Here is an 18,169-nt window from a genome sequence, read left to right as displayed (position 1 = left end):
CTTGAAGCAAGGCACTGCCATTGTACGAAGTCAGCCAATGAAATCGATCCACGATGAACGAAGCTGCTTTTGGTTGACTGTAAAAGTCATTTCACAGGGACAGGAACCCCGCGGCTAAGCTAACGTAACAGCCTCTGCTCTGCATCTTATGGCGTTGCTCCCTCCCTCATGTTACGGATGGCGTCCAATGATTGGAGCAAGTTACGTGATTCCGTCACAGTAAGTTGCCCTCACCTCCACGTGTAATATTCCTCCAAAACCAATCAGACGAAAACAAAACAGAAAATCGAAGGAATTATTGGTAGTGTGTGTGGGTGTGTGAGCGCACTGCCTGCTTCAAATCCCAGGGGGCGCGGGACCCACAAGAAAGAAGCGCGCACATATAAGCGCGGGCACTAACGTCAATGGCGTATTCGTGATTTCAGCGCAGAATCGGGGGTATTTTGGAGATCCCATCTTCGGCATTGCACGCCTAATAGTTTTCTACTTCTCTTTTGCTTAATCGAAGTTCGGGGACACACACCAGCGCAGAGTGAGAATATTAAAGAGGGGGGAGAGAGAGAGAGACAGGCGGGGGGAAAGAGTGTGTATAGAAGGGGTGAGAATCGTGAGTTCACGCTGCGACGTCAATGGCGGTTAGGGTTTCCTGTTGATCCCCCGAAACTTAATTTCCTTGTCGTAGTACGTTTCGCTCATTCACCTCCTCAAAACCCTAATTTGAAGTCCCCCATCATTCAGTATCTCAGCGTTTGCTTTCAATTTTGAATTGCACGCGAAGTAGCAGTGATGGGTGCGCCAGAGAAATCACAGGCTAACAATAATTCGATGCAGGCAAGTGACTAAAGCTTTCGACTTTGCCCTAGTTGTAGTCAATGCAGATATTTGCTTTTCGATGTTGTTTGAGGATTGGAGCTTGTCCTCGTGTGTACCCTTATTTATAACTCAATCATCTGTCGTGGTATTATACGCTCTAATTAATTAAATGATGGTGGAGTGGGAGATATTTGATAGAGTTCAGGTTTACTATTTGCGTTTCGTCTTGACTGGTTCCTTGGCTATCAGTCTGGTTTTCTTGAATATCCGCCACAGCAGTTTGCTAAACTACTCGTTTTAGCAGTTATATTTCCTGCAATCCATTATTCGGTTCGTACTTTAACAACATGATAGCACAAAAGCAGTGCTATAGGCTGCTGCACTTGCTTGAATGCCCATTCACTGTTCAGTGTAGTCACACGTTATTTGTGCCGCCTTCATTCACTTCAAATTTGCTTCTTGTTACTCGGAAGATTAGTTTGATGCTTATATTTCATGGCTTCATCACATGAAGAGTTTATCGCTGCATATAACCTGGAATTTTCGGCAAGGTATTGTTGAGCTGATACTGGATGGTGATAATTCAGTTGTGGCCTTCTCATTGCTTGGAACTTGAACTTATGCACTTTTGCATCTTTGATATCAGTCAAGGATATTAATTTGCTCGACAAACTTCTCATAAAGCAAGTTTAGCTGGTAGAGAGCTTCTTCATTGATGCATTATAGCTCAAAAGAGCATGTGATTTTCCATATCGGAGCCTTTCTGAAAAAGCTTTTCTTTTATAAGCATTCTTTTCTGAAGATAAACCCAACAGGGCTGAGATGAAATTGATATCCATGGTATCTTTTAAACATGGTTGCTCAGGACTAGAATGTTGGACTGTCAAAAAGTGAGACTAGTAAAGTGAAGGAAAGATCAAGACCCTCAGTTATAAATTGGTGCTTGTCAAGAAAACATAGGTTAGTAAAAGGAAGGGGAAGATTATGTAATTTTGACTCGCTTGTTAGGATTAATGGCTGCATTAGTGGAATTGTATTGCATTTATAATTACCATAAGACCTTTTAAGGGTGAAATGGTGAATTCAAATGGTAAAGATGCCTTTCCTGGGACTTTGAGAAGTTTTTTGGGCGTAAATTGATAATGATAATCTTGATATTCAGCCCATTGTTATAAACTAATCATCTAGACAGATGTGCAACTGCCCTTTTCTTTATGACTTCCTTTTATATTTCCTTTTGCATTGTTGCTTATGGCGCGCTCCATTGTGTATGCAAAGTGCACATTGGTTGTATAATCCAACAGCCCAGTTATGCACTGTTAAATGGCTAATCTATATCAAAGCCGTAACCACTACCAACATCAATCAACCAAAGCAATAGTGTAGTAAGTATTTTAAATAAAATATAAAAAAGCTGAAGTTATAGACTTGTTGAAAAGTTTTAGAGAGGAGGAGGGAGGAAGTTAGTGTCCTCAACTGTCATTCTTGGCGTTGGAAGCTTGAGCGGATTATATCCTAATTGGGCTGGATGGTTAGTCACTACTCAATAGTCTGTACAAATTAATTCACATATGCAAAAGTTAAGTTTGCTCCTTTAAATTTACTTCCACAATCGTAGCATGTCAAAATATGTCACCAGGAAATTTAAGCCTGCAAGAAAATTGGCTATTTAATGATTACAACCTGAGAAAGGAAAATTAAATGGGTTTATTTACCATTTTTATTTCTCCCAATCCAACTGTCAAGCAAGTGCATTTCATTTGATTTCTTTTTATAGAATATTGAGTTACGAAAATAGAGGCATGATAAGGAAAACTTGTCTGCGATTTTAATGAGAGGAGCTTTTTGAGCAGCCAGATAGGCCATGGTTCTGAAGCAAGCAATTTGAACCTGCTCTGAGCTAGTACTGTACCATACAAATGCAACTTTTGGTTTTGAAGCAAGCAATTTGAACCTGTTCTGAGCTAGAACTATATCATACGAATGCAACTTATGGTTTTGACTTTAGTTTCATTTGATGAACCTTTTAACTACCGTGCTCCTTCCATCATTTTAGTCTGGGTAATTTTCCTCTTGGCTATCATATCGTTAAAAAGCATTGACGATTGAGAATGTTCTCATTGGGGTTTTGCAAAGTGATTGCGTTCTGTCTTAATAGCTGCTGCTGCTGCTGCTTGCGTTACTTTGCTGCCATCTCTCCCTCCTGTTAAAATTTCAAGAAAAGAGGATGAAAAAGGCAAAAATATGGCCTAGTATGTGTATCGTAATCTGGATTTTGGTCTGGCAAATAGTTGATTTTAGTAGAAGTAATCAGTTGGGCTACTTTAGCTTGTTGTTCAGTGATTATATTTTTGGTAGTTTTTCTTCTTTTGTTACAATTTAACCATTTGGAAATTCTTCATGGAATTGTAATGTGGTATTGATTATCAAGGGGCCTACATGACTTGTCTTCTTCTGACCTTAATGTATTTCTACTTAGACTTCATTTTTGTTTGGTTTCAGCGTGTCAAGGTCTACCGGCTGAATGATGATGGAAAATGGGACGACCAGGGTACTGGGCATGTCACTGTTGATTATTTGGAGGTTTGTCAATCTTGTTAATTTGTGTATGCTGTTTTTCTTTTTTCTTTTGCGGGTGTTGGTTGGGGGTCATGCATGTGCTAGACCTCTATTTGCATCTCTTTGATTTTGAACTATAATTTATTTTAATGATGTTATTGTTGCTTATTGTTGAGGGGTTTGTTCATCTTGTTAATAAGGCATTTCATTCAATATTAATTTGCTTATTACATATGTGCATGCTTCTCATTCTTGGTTTTTTTGGGGTGGGCATTGGAGCGTGAATCATGCATGTACATAACATTTGTTTATTGTCTGCCTGTTTTGGTTGTTACCCCTTTGACTCTGAATCATAATTGTATTTTCTTGAAGTTAAATTTTTGTTGATTGAGGTGAATGGCTTAGTTTAACTGATTCTCAAGGGTCTTTTTTATAGCCTACTGTAGCTGATTGCTCTAACGGTCACTACTGACCTGCTGGTTATCATTCATATTTTTACATAACAGAAAGTTTGTTGCATATAAACGAGAAAGTAATCTGATAGGTTATTACTATATCCATAACTTTGCAAACTTTGAGTTTTGCATTTTGAATGAGTTAAAATCTTATAATGCAGCGGTCTGAAGAGCTGGCTTTGTTTGTTTTGGATGAAGAAGACAATGAGACCATACTTTTGCATCGCATCAGTTCTGATGATATTTATAGGAAGCAAGAAGGTAATTGATAACTTTTCATGCCTACTCAAATATTATGCATAAATGATATGGCATCCATTAGTTCTTAAAATATCTTTGGATCCATTAATTTGTCATTTTTTGATGGAAGATTATTTTTCTCTTCTTCAGATACGATTATCTCATGGAGAGATCCTGAGTATAATACAGACCTAGCGCTTAGTTTTCAAGAGAACAGTGGCTGCTCTTACATATGGTTATAAATAAACATTACTTTTTAATTAATTTTCATGTTTCCCTGTGTCTTTCTTTCTGCTCTTGTGAATTTGAGGATAACTCCTGTACTTGTTCTGTTCAGGGACCATATTTGCAGTGTGCAAAGGAATATGCATTTCAATACTCTCAATAGTAAGTATTGGTCTTTTTCCAAGTAATTAAAGGCCTGGAAGTTTTGGGTCGCATTATTACATCTCTTTTGAGAGTGTGCATGCACGTGTTGGCTTGAACTGAATTTTTGTCTTTAATTTTTTTTTGAGTGCTTGGTTTACATATAAATGAATTTTGAAGTGATGATGGTTACTGGTTAGCTTCCGCTGCATAAAAGTTGTTTTTCTGTTTAAGTGAATTATGTGCATATGTCCGGTAGATATAACATGATTTGAACATGCTGCTGTCTGGTTACCATGGACGTCATACTTCATTGGGGGGTATCTGCATGAAGGATAAAGTTGACTATTGAACAAATTTAATAATATCTAGTTTCAATGTGGTCTACTGCAAAGAAATCCTTCCCGGACAAGAGTGGACTTTCCTCTCAATGATGAATAATATCCAGATATGACTATCTGGGTCTTATGCCTGCAATTTTACAAAACCATTTTGTTAGGGTATATGGGTATATTTGCATGAACGACTGAACATGTCTTTATCATGCAGCATCTAACTTAGATTATAATTGGATGGTTCGTATCTGACAGGCTGCTTGTTTGTTTTGAATTAATTGGCTCCACAATGACATTGTGTCAATTGTCAAAATCCTGTCTAAAGATGGGCATCTGATTTATGAAGGAGTAAAAAGGTGAAATATAATTTAGCCAGCGCAAAACATTGATGATTATTCAGTCAATTACTTTTTTCTTAATAGAAGCTACAACCGTCATTCAAAGGAATGTGATAGAGCAGAAGATTCAGAGAAGATTTACAAATCATTTCCTATGGCCTATAGCAGAATCTATGGGATGGAAAATGGTGTAGGAAAGAGCAATTCCAGTTGATAAGAGAATTATCCTGAGGTTCCTGGCCCCTGGGGGAAGGGAAGTGGTATGTGAGCAGGTTTTAGGTGCAGCTAGGCAGTGTTGTTGTAGCTTTTTGGTCTTTAAATCCTCCGATTCTTCTGGACAGAGGGGAGTTCGGTCTTTTGAAAGTATAGTCAGGATTGGTAGAGATCTGGCCTCTTGAAGGCAGAAGCATCTTTGATTGAAGCCTAAAGAATGAGGACATTGTCATATTTGTTATATTGGATTTTTTATTAAACTTATTATTTATCTGATTTACTTGCAGACTTGTCTTATTATGCACTTTTTGGGATGTATGTGTTCAGGTGAAGCATATCGCAGTGTAAGCAGTGAGTTAAGTGAGTTGCCTGCTGTAGAGCTATCTACCCTTCCTTTGATTCTTAAGGTTTGTATGAATGCCTTAATCATCAATATCAATCTATATATGTGTATCAGTATGTACTAAAAATCAGTATGAAACTATGAATATAATCTAAGAAGTTGTAGGAAGTGTGAAACTTGGCCTGTGAATACTTGCCAGTTGGGACTCCTCGCCAATTTTCACTTCTGCTGCAGTCTAAATTTTTTTCATAATTGAAATATATTTATTGAAAGAAAAAATTCTGCCCATGCGATGTATGGGAGAAAAAAAAAAATCTTGTTATGGCAAATAGTATGAATAATAAAATATACCAACATATGATGTATCGATTTGTTATAATTTGTTAAATAATATGCAGATATCAATTTGTCTATGATAGCAATTATTATAGATAATGCTGTTCAATTGCTAATCCTTGTATAATGAATGAGAAAATTTATCTAGTTCCTTTTATTATTTTCTTCCTATATTTTGTTATTTATTTATATTTTGTATTCTCGTTGTTTATCTTTATCAGTTGTTTCTCTTAACTTGTCAAGCTTTATGATCTATTGTTAAGTGAATTTGATATAGCCACTATTGATCTCTTGTATTTACCTACCAAACCCAAATTACTAGTGAAGGTTGGCGTTGGTGTAATTGCTTTACCTCCTAGGTTACCGGAGAGGGTTAATTGCTTAGCCAATTTGGGTGGTGATAGTCCTAGTTTTTTTTTCTCGGCTCATTAAAGATGGGTGTTGGCAGGTACTGTCTGAGATTAATGTGAGGCATAGTGGATGAAGTGATGTTACAATACGATTGGTTAAGATTTGAGAATTGGACTAATTTTTTCCATGTAAAACTATGCGGAATGTCATTATTTCGATGCATTAATTTCAGTGGAGTTTCTCTGGTGGATAATTTGAAGAGTTTCTAATAAATTATGAACTTTCAAATTTGGGATTGTCATTAATAAATTTTCTGATGATTCTTTAGATTCCTGCGTGTGGGTGTTATGTAGAAAAATCCATATTGTTATTATAATCCTTGATTTCCTGTACTTGAACATCATCCTCTCTCCTATAAGAAAGCAGTATTGTAAATTCGATGGTATTGTTTTGGGTATTATTGTTCAAAAAATAAATTGAGAGTTTGTAAGCTTTGTGCACTTTTATTATGTTTTGTTTTTTGTAGTTAAAGAATCACAATAACCTAGCAAGTATCTGTAAGAATCATTGTTTTTTCCGCTCACATTTGCAGACAGTGGTTGAAAGTGGCATTGCAGATCAGATGCGGCTTACAGAGTTATTATTAAATGATGTAAGCTTATATGAACTTATTTTATTCGTGCATTTTATGCCTTCAATGGGTAGGCTGGCCACCATTCTGCTTGTGATCTCTTATTATAGTTATAGATCACTAGTTTATCCAGGTTTAATGTTTGATTGCAAACCTTTTGAGATCTACTCTTCTTGTTCTATTGATTTCAATTGCTTTTGTCCCATCTACAGTTTGTGAATGGTGCATCCTGGATATAATAGGTCTATGGCTTTTTTCTTCCAGTTTTATTTGGACATTCTGATGCTTAGAAATATGTTGACATATTCACTATATGGTCTTAAAACTGAGGGGTCGTTGAAATTAATCAAGCTTTCACCTAGATTTTGACATGTTTGTCAGTCAGGGACTATAGAACTAATGAATAGGAAGAACTGGATTATTATTAGTCGTGGGAGACTAATACCTCACTATCATTGTGCGATGTTTATAGTTTCTTGTTGTATAGATTGAGGGCTTTTGTGTTGACATTAAAATCTGTTGAAAAAATAATGTCCCCAACACCCCCCCAAAAAAAAAAGAAGAAAAAGAAAGAAGGAAAAGTGGGTGGCTGGTGCAGCAAATAGATTGAAGCATATTTCTGCAATGATTTATTTATGTTTGTCCATAGCCTGTGGCTAATGGGCATATGTCACCTTGATGGTATATGTTTGTTTAAATCATTATCTTGGTATAAGATATTGGATTTGAAGCATATGCCATCTTTAATGATTATGGCGCACTATTTCGGCTGGCACTATAGTGGCCTAAGGCTATTTGTTAATGTTTTCTATATTTGTATCATTGGCACCTGTGAGGTTTCTTTTCTATTTTGGACTCTACTGTTTATGCTCTTGATCTGTATTAGACATATTTTTGGACTCAAATATTTTCCCCTCACTTTAGATATTCAATCTTTCTATTTTCACTATGCAGCAAGAATTTTTTCGAAAGCTGATGGAACTATTCAGAGTTTGTGAAGACTTGGAAAATATGGATAGCCTTCACATGATTTTCAAAATAGTCAAAGGGATCAGTTAGTATTGATATTTTCTTCATATTGATTTCGGTAAACCAATCCCTATTTTATAAATTTTGTCATTTGAGTTTTTTTTTTTATTTTGTTCTCCTGCAGTTTTGCTCAATAGTCAGCAAATTTTTGAAAGAATATTTGGTGACGAATATATAATGGACATTATTGGTGCCCTAGAGTGTAAGCTTATTCCTCAGAAATTTATTTTCCAATTAATTTGTTTTCGAGGGTTTCTTTCCGTTTTTTCTTCATTCTTTGTCTGTACTTAGACTTCTGAACCTTATTTACTGAAATATGCAGATGATCCAGAAGTTACTCATGTCCAAAATCATCGCATTTTCTTGAAAGAGCATGTTGTTTTTAAGGAGGTATGCTTTTTGTACCTTGTTGTTATTATTATTATTTTGGAAATCTGAAGTCAAGGAGGGGTTAGGGCAGATCTACATTTTCTAGTTCTCCGACTTTTCTCTGTAGGCCATACCTATCAAAGATCCTCTTGTGTTGTCAAAGATCCACCAGACATACAGAGTTGGTTATTTGAAGGTTCTATACCTTTCAAGTCTTGTTGATTTGTTTTTATTTGAAGGTTCTATTCCTTTCAAGTCTTGTTGATTTGTTTCTTCTAGTGTGACTCTCACCACTTCTAATTACTTTCAGGATGTAGTTCTTGCTAGAGTATTGGATGAGGCCACTGTTGCAAATCTCAACTCCATAATACATGGAAATAATGCCCTTGTAAATTTTGATTATTTTCTTAAACAAGACTTCTCTTTAATGTAATGAGGTTTATCTTATCTTTGACTGCTGTGTTATTTTGTAGGTTGTTTCCTTGTTAAAGGATGATAGTACATTTATCCAGGAGTTGTTTGCAAGGTTAAACTCTCACACCACTTCTCCGGAGTCTAAAAAGCATTTGGTAAGTCTTCTTGTTCAGTAGTTGTTTTTCTTCTATGACTTATGACAGTGGGAATGTTCATTTTCTAAAGTGTCATTTCTGGACTTGGAAATTGTTCCCTCTCTTGAGTAATGTAGCTTACTTATATGTGCAGTGCACGTGGTTGATGACATTATACTTAGAGAAGAAACAGAAATTCATTATAAAGTTATGCTAATAAGTCATCCCTGTTGTCCTGTGGCTGTCATCTTTCTTTAGGTTATAACTCTAATTGCTATCATTCTATTGTTTCATAATTGATTTGCTCCAAAATTTTAGGAATTCAGAGAGTGTAAGTTGCTTCTGCTGAACCGCTTTTTCTAACTTAGACCATGGTACTATTGTTGTCAAAAGTATATTAAAAATTTTCCTTTTGCTTTATTTTGAACTTCATGACAATACAAATGCTTTACAGCATCCATAACAAACTAGATTAATTAGTGCTGTTGTACTCTAGTTTTTAATATTCCAGATATGATGCAGAAAATAGGAAAGAGAGAGAGGAGAGTAGAGAGGAATTGAGAGAAAAGAAATAGGAAAGAGAGAAGAACAAGATAACCACAGAGAGAGAGAGAGAGAGAGAAGAAATAGATTCTGGCAAACTAATCTCCATTAACATCCATAGGCCAGATTACAAGAGGGAATGTCCTAGTATTTATAGGACTCTAGGAGATGCTGGGTAAGAAGACATTATTACCCACAACAACTAATAACTACCTGAAGAACATGCTATTTATTGTTTTTCATATCCTGATACTGTAGATATGTTTTTATAATTTACCTTGTAGTTTAAATATGTTTTCAATAATCGATAAGGCTTAGAAATTCATTCACATTTTGTGTTACCCTTAACTTGAAAGTACCAGGGAAATAGGAGTCTTTGGACGGGAATACTTCTACCATTTGCCTCTCATTACCTTAGAACATGACCTTATAGTAAAAATTTGGAGAAATTAATCTTTTAGTCCTTCAACTTTTAACTCACTTGCAACTCAGTTTTTCAACTTTTGATTCACTTATAATTCGATCTTTATTTTTCATTTTTTTTAAATTTCCTTAACAAATAAGAGGGATAAAAGAAGTGCTTATATATTGTTCTGAAATATCCCCCTCTTATTCTTTGATGGGAGATATAAGTTACATGAAAAAAGAGAATTGACAAAAGTTGAGGAACTGAATTATAAGTGAGTCAAAAATTGAGGGACTGACTCATGAGTAAATCATAGTTGAGGGACTGAGTTACAAGTGATTTAAAAGTGGGGAGACTAAAAGATTACTTTTCCCTAAAAATTTCTGTTCTTTCATTCTTTTTTTTTTTTTGTCTTCTAAAGTGTAATACTTATCAATATACAAGAAGAGAATGTGCTGGGGGAGAACTGGTTAAACACAAAAAGTTATATACTGGCATTGAGAAGGGTGTGAATCTTTCTTTCAAAATAATCTCCACATGTAGAGATTTTATGTTGTATGTTCTTATGTATTTTTAAAGTTCATAATACTATCTTGGTTGATGCTATTGAATGACCTCACTGTGTATATGTATTATAATAAATTGCTTTTCTTTGGAATGGTCAGGTCTATTTCTTGCATGAATTCTGTACTCTAAGCAAGAGCTTGCAGATGGTCCAGCAGCTTCGTCTCTTTAGGTATTTTATATATTGGACGGTGCATCTTTGTACATAGCCCTTTCTGTGACTTGTTTTTCTTTGTCTAGGTTTTAAATTCAGTTGCTGCTGTTCAAGGGTGTTTGTAATTATTTGGGCTGGATTGGAACATTTTTTTACTCATGTTAAGAAGAAATATCTCAATGAAACTTCCTCTAAATGGACTTTTGATTTTTAATGATGAAAGTTAACTACTTATGGAAAGTAAAGGTAATCATGAGCCTATTCAATCTTTTAAATTTTTTTTTGAACTGTTAAATTTCTTTTTGTTCTTTCCTTTGGCCCATACTTGATCTCCTTGTTCATTGAATCAAAATTAATATTTGTAGGGATTTGATGAATGAAGGCATTTTTGACATTATCACTGATATTTTGCAAAGTGAAGACAAGAAGCTTGTGCTAACTGGGTACTGATGCCACTTTATCCTTGATCCATACATCATTTTCAGCTTGCGCTGTTCTGTTTTTGCATTTCATATGTTTACCTGCTGACAGGAAATTGTTGTGATGGTTGCAGAACAGATATCCTCATTCTTTTCTTGAATCAGGATCCTGCTATTCTGAGAACTTATGTTGTTCGACAGGAAGGAATCACGCTCCTAGGACTGTTGGTATGCTTCATTTGTAATTGACATCATTTGTTAATTTCAAGATGGCATGCATGTATAGAGGATCTGACTTCTAATAATCTTGATGGTGAATCTATTTATTTAGGATGTTCAATTTCAGTGTAAATTGAAGATAAGAAAATTCTACTGGCAAATACAAAATAAATGGGAAAGAGCAAGCTGAATGTGTCATTTAAGTGAAAAATCAGTTTTGCTGCTTGGGCTGGGTGTTTCACTAATTTCCTTGCTGGGCAGTGTCATCAAGCCATCTCTTAGAGGAAAGAGCAAACATTTTAGTTGTTTACTTATTGTAGTAATTAGCAAGCAACTTATGAAAATTTTAAAATGATGCCCTATAATAATTATTAAGTGTGGACTTTTTTGTTTAAAGCTTCTATTCTTTGCAAGGCCTTTTTTGGGTTTTAAATCCTCTTGGATCTTGCATTATTGAGATTTCAAATGCTAAAAGGCTCATTGGCAGTCAAGGTTTGTTTGGGCTTATGAACAAGCATGTGAACAAGCCCATTACAGCTTGATGACGATGATAGCAAGAAGAAAAAGCTTTAATCCACTAGGTAGGATTGGCTACATGGATTATATGATGTCATTGTGTTCTATCAACAACCAATCCTCTGGGTATATTGTTAACCAAAAGATCATGTTTAACAATTTTCTCCAGTGTTCTCTTTGGTCTTCCTCTGCCTGTGTTCATGGCAATCAAGACTATTTGTTCCACTGTCTTACTGATGTCTCCCAAGGCCTTCTCCATACATTTTTAAACCATCTCAAATAATTTTCTACCATATTTCCTTCAATAGATACCACACTCATTTTTTCTCATATGTACTCATTACGGACTTTATTTTTTTGTGTATGCTTACGCATCTATCTCAGCATTCTCATATCTACTACTAAGATTTTATACTCGTCCTTTTAAAGCCCCATCATTCACTACCATACATCATGCCATTGCCGCTTGACATAACTCAAAAATATGCACGGGCAGTTTAAAGTCTCATGTTGTCTTCAATACGAGTGTTAAATCTGTTGGACGTATACATTACTACATTTCTCGGGTGTTCTTGCTTTGATAGGAGCTATTTTTTGAGTTACGGCTTCTTGTAGATGTCAATGAATTGTATAATAAACGTTATTTTTTTTTTGTCAAGACATGAACAGGCACCATGCAATGCATGAGAAAACATATCTAGTTTAATTAGAACAATAGAAGTGGAGTTTATCTAGAGAGCCCTCGGCTTCTTAAAATGTTTATGACAATAGCATCATGAAAAAAGCAGATTTTATGTAGTTGAGTTGAAGCTACCGAGCTTGCCCTATTCATTATTTTGTTAGTAGTTGTTTCCTTACTCTGTTGCAATTATATTTTCTTCCTTAGCTTCCGTTGTTCCTTGGTCCCCACCATCTCTTAAATGACATCTCAGTTTTTTTAGCTCAGAGCATTGTTTGCTAAGATATTCTGCTATGGATGTTTTCTCTCTCTGTCCATGGTGAATCCCTGTTGGGTGTGCCTCATATGGAGGTGGAGAAGGGTAAAATTTTTATCCTGGGAAATGGGGTGGGGACGGATTTTCCCTTCATAAAAATATGGGTGTAGGACTTGATAAGAGTTCCATTGCTGCTTCCATTCTATCAGCGATTAGAAAAATAATTAGTCATGTGTCTTCAAAGCTTCTGATGATCAAGTAGTCAGGAGTTTCAATCCTTGGCACCATTTATTCTCTTTATCAAATACCTTTTTGTCTAAGGCATGCTGGTCATATTCTTCGCCTCATTTAATGCTCTAAAGACTTTTGTATGAAGAGGTATTTTTGATATTACATTAAATTATTCATGGTCCTTTATCCAACAATTTAAACTTCTGGATGTCTGGTCCTTCATTGATTCGTTTTTGGAAATTTGTTTTGCATTCATTTGATTGAGGCACATGATATATCAATAATGCACAGTATGCACATTGGCTTTGTTCCTAATTACTAGAAAACTATGGTGTTTTCTTTATTTTTTATGCTAAGTATTTAATCTTTTGATACTTTCTATTTCTCTTTCATAGGTTGCTACAGTACTTTTAACAATTTTTTTTTTTTTTACACGAAGGTCAGTCCAGAAGGTATTTATTGGTTGTTCTTTCATGTACAGGTTAAAGGAATGATAACAGATTTTGGAGATAACATGCACTGCCAGTTTCTTGAGATTCTTCGCAGTTTGTTGGACTCTTGCACATTATCTGGAGCTCAGGTCCTCTTCCTTCTAATATTTTTTGGCCTCTAAATTATCCTTACTTTCAATCTGATTCATATGACTTACATTCTGCTTGACTGGAAATATTATGTATAAAAATTAAAGTCTTCCTATTTATTATTTATTTGGCAATGCATGAAATTTGATTTGGTGTTCCTGTATAATTTTTTTTAATCTTCTCATTTTATTTATTCTGGTTGTTTATAGTTTTAAATGGCATTTAGTTTGCTAATTGTAATAAATTTGAAGTCTTTTCAGTTCATGCAAACTCTTTGCTTTTTTATTTTGGGTTTTTGGGGGGCTAAATGTTATGGAGATTAAAACTTTGTTGCTTTCTGAGAAAGAATTCCTAGTAAAGGTATCCCCGGCAAATCAATTAAGAATATGACATGGGAGATGTCTGGCCTAAGATATCGTACTGCAGATATTCACTTTCCCATTTTGCCTTCTGTCTTCTCAAGTTTCTCGTGTTCCTAATGTGGTTGATTTTATTGAGACATCTTTGGTATGTCTTCACCAGGCTAAGTCTCAGTATGGTAATTTTTTTGTAGGAAGTTGTGATTAATTCTGTTGTTATCTAGTCTGCAGTCAGCCACCAACCCAAATACTGATGGTTAATGTTCACATAATTTTCAGCTAATTAGTTTGGTATGTGTTTAATATGTTCTCAATCACCATAGATAATTGTGGTTGCTATGTTCTGGAAGTACTTTTAGTCATATATGTGGTTCATTTGCTGTCAATGGTTGGCATCCAAATTGAAGCACTGGTATCATGCCATTTTTAGTGGGGGCAAAAGAGAGAAGGGGGGAGGGGGAATAATAGGACTGCATATGGTGCAAGCTTTCTGTTGTTTTAATAAGTGGTTTGGATTTTCATTCTTTGTAATGGCTTTTTCATTCGGAGTCAACACATTCGAGTTTTTCTCTGCAGGTCTGAATTTTGAATGTTGACTTGTGTTTTATAATATGTCTGCTGATTTGTTGGAAAACTAGTCAGTTTGCATGTAAGATGGAGGTCTCTTTCTAGGCTTGTTAGATTGTTATTACTGGACTAGTTTTGTTCACTGTTTAAATTTTTTTTCCCCCTGACAGAGGGACACTATTATTGATATTTTCTATGAGAAGCATTTGGGACAACTGATCGAAGTAATAACAGCATCATGTCCTTCTGAAAATGATGCTTGTGCAAGGAGCAATCCAGTGGATCCTGATCAAAGAGTTAAGTGTCAGATGGAAACAAAACCAGAGATATTATCAAACATATGCGAATTGCTATGCTTTTGTGTCCTGCATCACCCATACCGGATAAAGTATGTTGCTGCTGTGCATTATGTGATTGATATACCTTTAGGAATTTGCTACTGCTCATGTTAAATTTGAACGTGGATTTTTCTTTGCTACTTGCAGGTGCAACTTTCTTCTGAACAATGTGATTGACAAAATTTTGCTGCTGACAAAAAGAAGGGAAAAATACTTGGTTGTTGGTGCTGTTCGATTTGTTCGTACTATTCTCTCCCGTCATGTGAGTCTTAATACTTGCAATAATAAAATGATGAATGAATTTTTGGGTAATGCAAAATGTGTGGTAATGGAGTTTGAAAAGCAAGTGTTTTTAATTTTGATGGACATTTGTTCTCCAGTATCATGTTATGGTAGGATTTTTTATGGGTTTTTAATGGACACTTATGGCCCGTTTGGTATAGTGGAACTGAGACTGGAGAAGTGGAAGTGGAACTCTGAATATGAGATGTTTTGTGCAATAGATTCCACTTCTCCTAAGGACCCAATTCCTACCTCCTGCCTATGGAACTCAGTTCCTCACTCATTTCTTTCCTCATTTACTATTTATGCCCTTAAGTTTTTTCTTGCCATATGTTAGACTTGTGTTCACCATCAAACAATGTTCATTGATGGTGATTCCATGGAAGATGTGACGGTGCTTGGCCGGCAACAATGTTCATCAAACAATGTATGCTATAAATGTGGGAATCATCACACTTTTGAAAAACCTGATGAATTATGACTCCTAACCTCATGAATTAAATTACCCTTGTTCCTTGTGACTATGGTTCACTTTTGCCTCTCCACATTTTGATCATCTTATTTTTATTTTTTCAATCCATGCCATTTCTTTGGAGCAACTAAATGGGACCTAAGATAGTATGGGATGCTTAAGTCTCACATTGAGTGGTAATGGGATGTTTAAGAGGGTATTTATGTAGATGGGCTCTCCAATCTCAATAGTTAGCTTTTGGAGGAGGGTTTCTCATTTTACTTGAGTACCTATCAATTAGTATCAAAGTTGATGGTCATTGGTTCCAGAAAGGGCTGCCTATTGAAGGTTTTAATTGTTGGAGGGTTCTAACTAGCAAGGAAGATGAGTGAAGTGTTGTAGATTGGAGCTATTGGGATGCCTCAAGTATGGGAACCTTGATGGGATATTCAAATAGGTTCTTCCACCTTAAATTAGTTTTTGGAGGAGGGTTAGTATCGAGGATTGTAATGACCTATGTTTACTTTTCGTTTCCATGTTATTCTTGTTTTGCTGCCAGGTTCTGGCGGATGACCCCCTTTAAGCATTTCACTTAAATTTTGGAGTGTTAACCTGCAGGATGAGCATCTTATAAATCATTTTGTTAGGAACAACCTTCTCAAACCAATTGTAGATGCCTTTGTTGACAATGGCCATCGCTACAATCTGCTAAACTCTGCAGTTCTAGAACTTCTTGAGTATATCCGCAAGGTTCTTATCTCCTATACCTATTTACTATGAATCTCAAATGTCTGAAGCAATTATGTACTGATAACATTGTATGATGCAGGAGAATCTAAAATTGTTGGTGAAATATTTAGTTGATTCTTTCTGGGCTCAGCTTGAGAAATTTGAGTATTTGGTTTCCATTCAATCTCTGAAAGTAAAATATGAGCAGGTATTTTCCTTGCTGTTGCTCCTTCTGGTTTTGGCGCATAGGTTTGACGTTACATCTTTGCTTTCAGTGTTTGGATAACGGGGGGCCAAAAAGTACTACTAATGTGACGGACCCCCGCAGACGAACTGATGAGCGGGCTCTAGAGAAAGAAGAGGAAGACTACTTTAATGAGGACAGGTACATGCTATATTTATCGGGAACTGTAGGAGATTTCTCACATATATAATGTTGTCTTACCCTGGCGATTGAATTAGTGATGAGGAAGATACGGCTTCTGCATCCATTTCCCGCAATCAGAAAGGACAGCCACAACAATCTAATTCATCTAATGGAGTTGCTGCAAGCTTCTCACAGATAAGGTAGATTTGATTTTCCCGTGGAAATTGAATTGCTTGCATTCCATAGGTTCCAAACTGACATGATCATTTGGAATTATGGTCCAAGGTCTGGTGGTCTAGTAGACTATGATGATGATGAAGATGATGAGGATTACAAGCCACCACCAAGGAAGCAGCCAGAAGCTTCGGATGAAGATGAAGGGACTATGGAGTCTCTCAGGCTGAAACGGAAATTACCTTCCAAAGACAAAGAACCCGATCATGTGAAGAGGCAGAAGTTATCTAAGAATTCAAAGTCTAAAGATAGCGTTTTTGCCGCCCTGTGTTCAACACTGAGCCAGGCCGTGCTTCCTGCCAAAAAAACTGCAATCAACGTACTTGCAAGTCCTCACGCAGCTGAAGGGAGAATGATCTCTAGTGACGACAGTCAAGATAAAGCATCAAATGTTCCTAGAACCTCTTCGGATAATAACAGCACAAATGCAGAAGAAAATCATGTAGAGAAAGAACCTGCTGCCTCTAGAAACTGTTCTGATCACTTGCATGGCAATGCAGATAATAGACAGTTGGATGGTGATGAACGTCAACTGGTGCCGCCAAAATCCTCGCCGGAGATGGCTGTAAATGGATCATGAGTTTTTGGGAACCATGTACAGCAAGGCACAGGTAGTCTATTCTGTTATAACGTGGATTTGCTAGTGAGCTGACTGCCAAAGCAATAGCTTTGAGACGACAAAGGACATGGGGGAAATGTCGTAAGCTGCCATACCCACTGCGAGGACACGAGGAGATAACGCAACGTGCCATAAGAGGCGGGGAAGATATTAGTGCCATCAACTTGAATCTTATTCTCTCCTACGGTTCGTTGTCTAGTAATTTTTTGCTTTTTGTATAACATTCATCAGCATTAATTTTCATCTTTCCTTTTTCTCTTCCATTTCTGCTCTCTTCTTTTTGCTTATTTGAGCCTTTTTTGTTTTCATAAATCCTGCCAGAAAAGAGGGTGGGTTGGGGAATAGGGGGGAAAGAGTTGTGTTATCATCACTCCCCTTTTCGGTCGTTTGAACTTGGTGATCTAGGGCACTAATATCTGCCTTACACAGGTTTTCTCTTTTTTGTTTTGTTTTGTTTTTTTTCGGCGGTGGATATGGTAAAAGGAATGTGCAGTGAGTTTGTAGGGTCAATTTTTAGCAAATGTAGCGAGTTAAAAGAAGAATCCGGTGTATATTCAAATATTAAATTTCAGTGTATTTTTCAACTTTAGATGTGGTTCTATTTCTGGATAACCACATTTAATCTGTCTTCACCATTAGACGCTCGACTTGCTCCTGTTTTCCTGTTATTCTTACACCCCTGTTCTAAGTTGAAAATTACGCTCTTGATCGCAATTTTGTAACTCCAGA

The 18,169-nt window shown here is 36.2% G+C and overlaps 1 protein-coding gene across 3 annotated transcripts; it reads left to right on the top strand.

Moving 5' to 3' along the window:
- Positions 1–496: 496 nt before the first annotated feature.
- LOC129309531 (uncharacterized) lies at positions 497–18,029 on the top strand. 3 transcript variants are annotated; one of them, XM_054951136.1, is made up of 24 exons: positions 508–831; positions 3,316–3,396; positions 3,989–4,088; positions 4,218–4,302; positions 4,405–4,454; positions 5,647–5,726; positions 6,942–7,001; positions 7,935–8,034; positions 8,134–8,211; positions 8,332–8,399; positions 8,506–8,574; positions 8,689–8,766; positions 8,852–8,947; positions 10,541–10,611; positions 10,959–11,036; positions 11,147–11,240; positions 13,395–13,493; positions 14,591–14,808; positions 14,906–15,020; positions 16,110–16,241; positions 16,321–16,428; positions 16,496–16,605; positions 16,683–16,787; positions 16,873–18,029. In XM_054951136.1, the coding sequence occupies exons 1-24, from the start codon at positions 787–789 to the stop codon at positions 17,399–17,401; spliced, it is 2,649 nt and encodes an 882-aa protein (XP_054807111.1). In that variant the 5' UTR covers positions 508–786; the 3' UTR covers positions 17,402–18,029. The 3 variants fall into 3 exon arrangements, 2 of the variants coding, with proteins under 2 accessions (XP_054807112.1, XP_054807111.1); XR_008592925.1 differs by lacking the exons at positions 14,906–15,020; positions 16,110–16,241; positions 16,321–16,428; ... (1 more) ...; positions 16,683–16,787; positions 16,873–18,029 and adding an exon at positions 14,048–14,144 and having other exon boundaries at positions 498–831; positions 14,591–14,727; XM_054951137.1 differs by lacking the exons at positions 14,591–14,808; positions 14,906–15,020; positions 16,110–16,241; ... (2 more) ...; positions 16,683–16,787; positions 16,873–18,029 and adding an exon at positions 14,048–14,144 and having other exon boundaries at positions 497–831.
- The last annotated feature ends 140 nt before the right edge of the window (positions 18,030–18,169 follow it).

This window comes from Prosopis cineraria, unplaced genomic scaffold, assembly GCF_029017545.1.
Source record: "Prosopis cineraria cultivar Desert tree isolate PC_DT_omini unplaced genomic scaffold, ASM2901754v1 PC4, whole genome shotgun sequence".
Taxonomy (NCBI): Eukaryota; Viridiplantae; Streptophyta; class Magnoliopsida; order Fabales; family Fabaceae; genus Prosopis; species Prosopis cineraria.
Note: the sequence above shows the minus strand (reverse complement) of the source record. Positions and strands in the feature narration are given on the sequence as shown.

What these genes read in the sequence shown, in the direction of transcription:
- LOC129309531 (XM_054951136.1), top strand. Translation starts at nt 787, where the DNA reads ATGGGTGCGCCAGAGAAATCACAGGCTAACAATAATTCGATGCAG. An exon ending in AGCATGTTGTTTTTAAGGAG is followed by an intron (nt 8,400 to 8,505) that starts GTATGCTTTTTG and finishes TTTTCTCTGTAG; the next exon opens with GCCATACCTATCAAAGATCC. An exon ending in TACATGGAAATAATGCCCTT is followed by an intron (nt 8,767 to 8,851) that starts GTAAATTTTGAT and finishes GTTATTTTGTAG; the next exon opens with GTTGTTTCCTTGTTAAAGGA.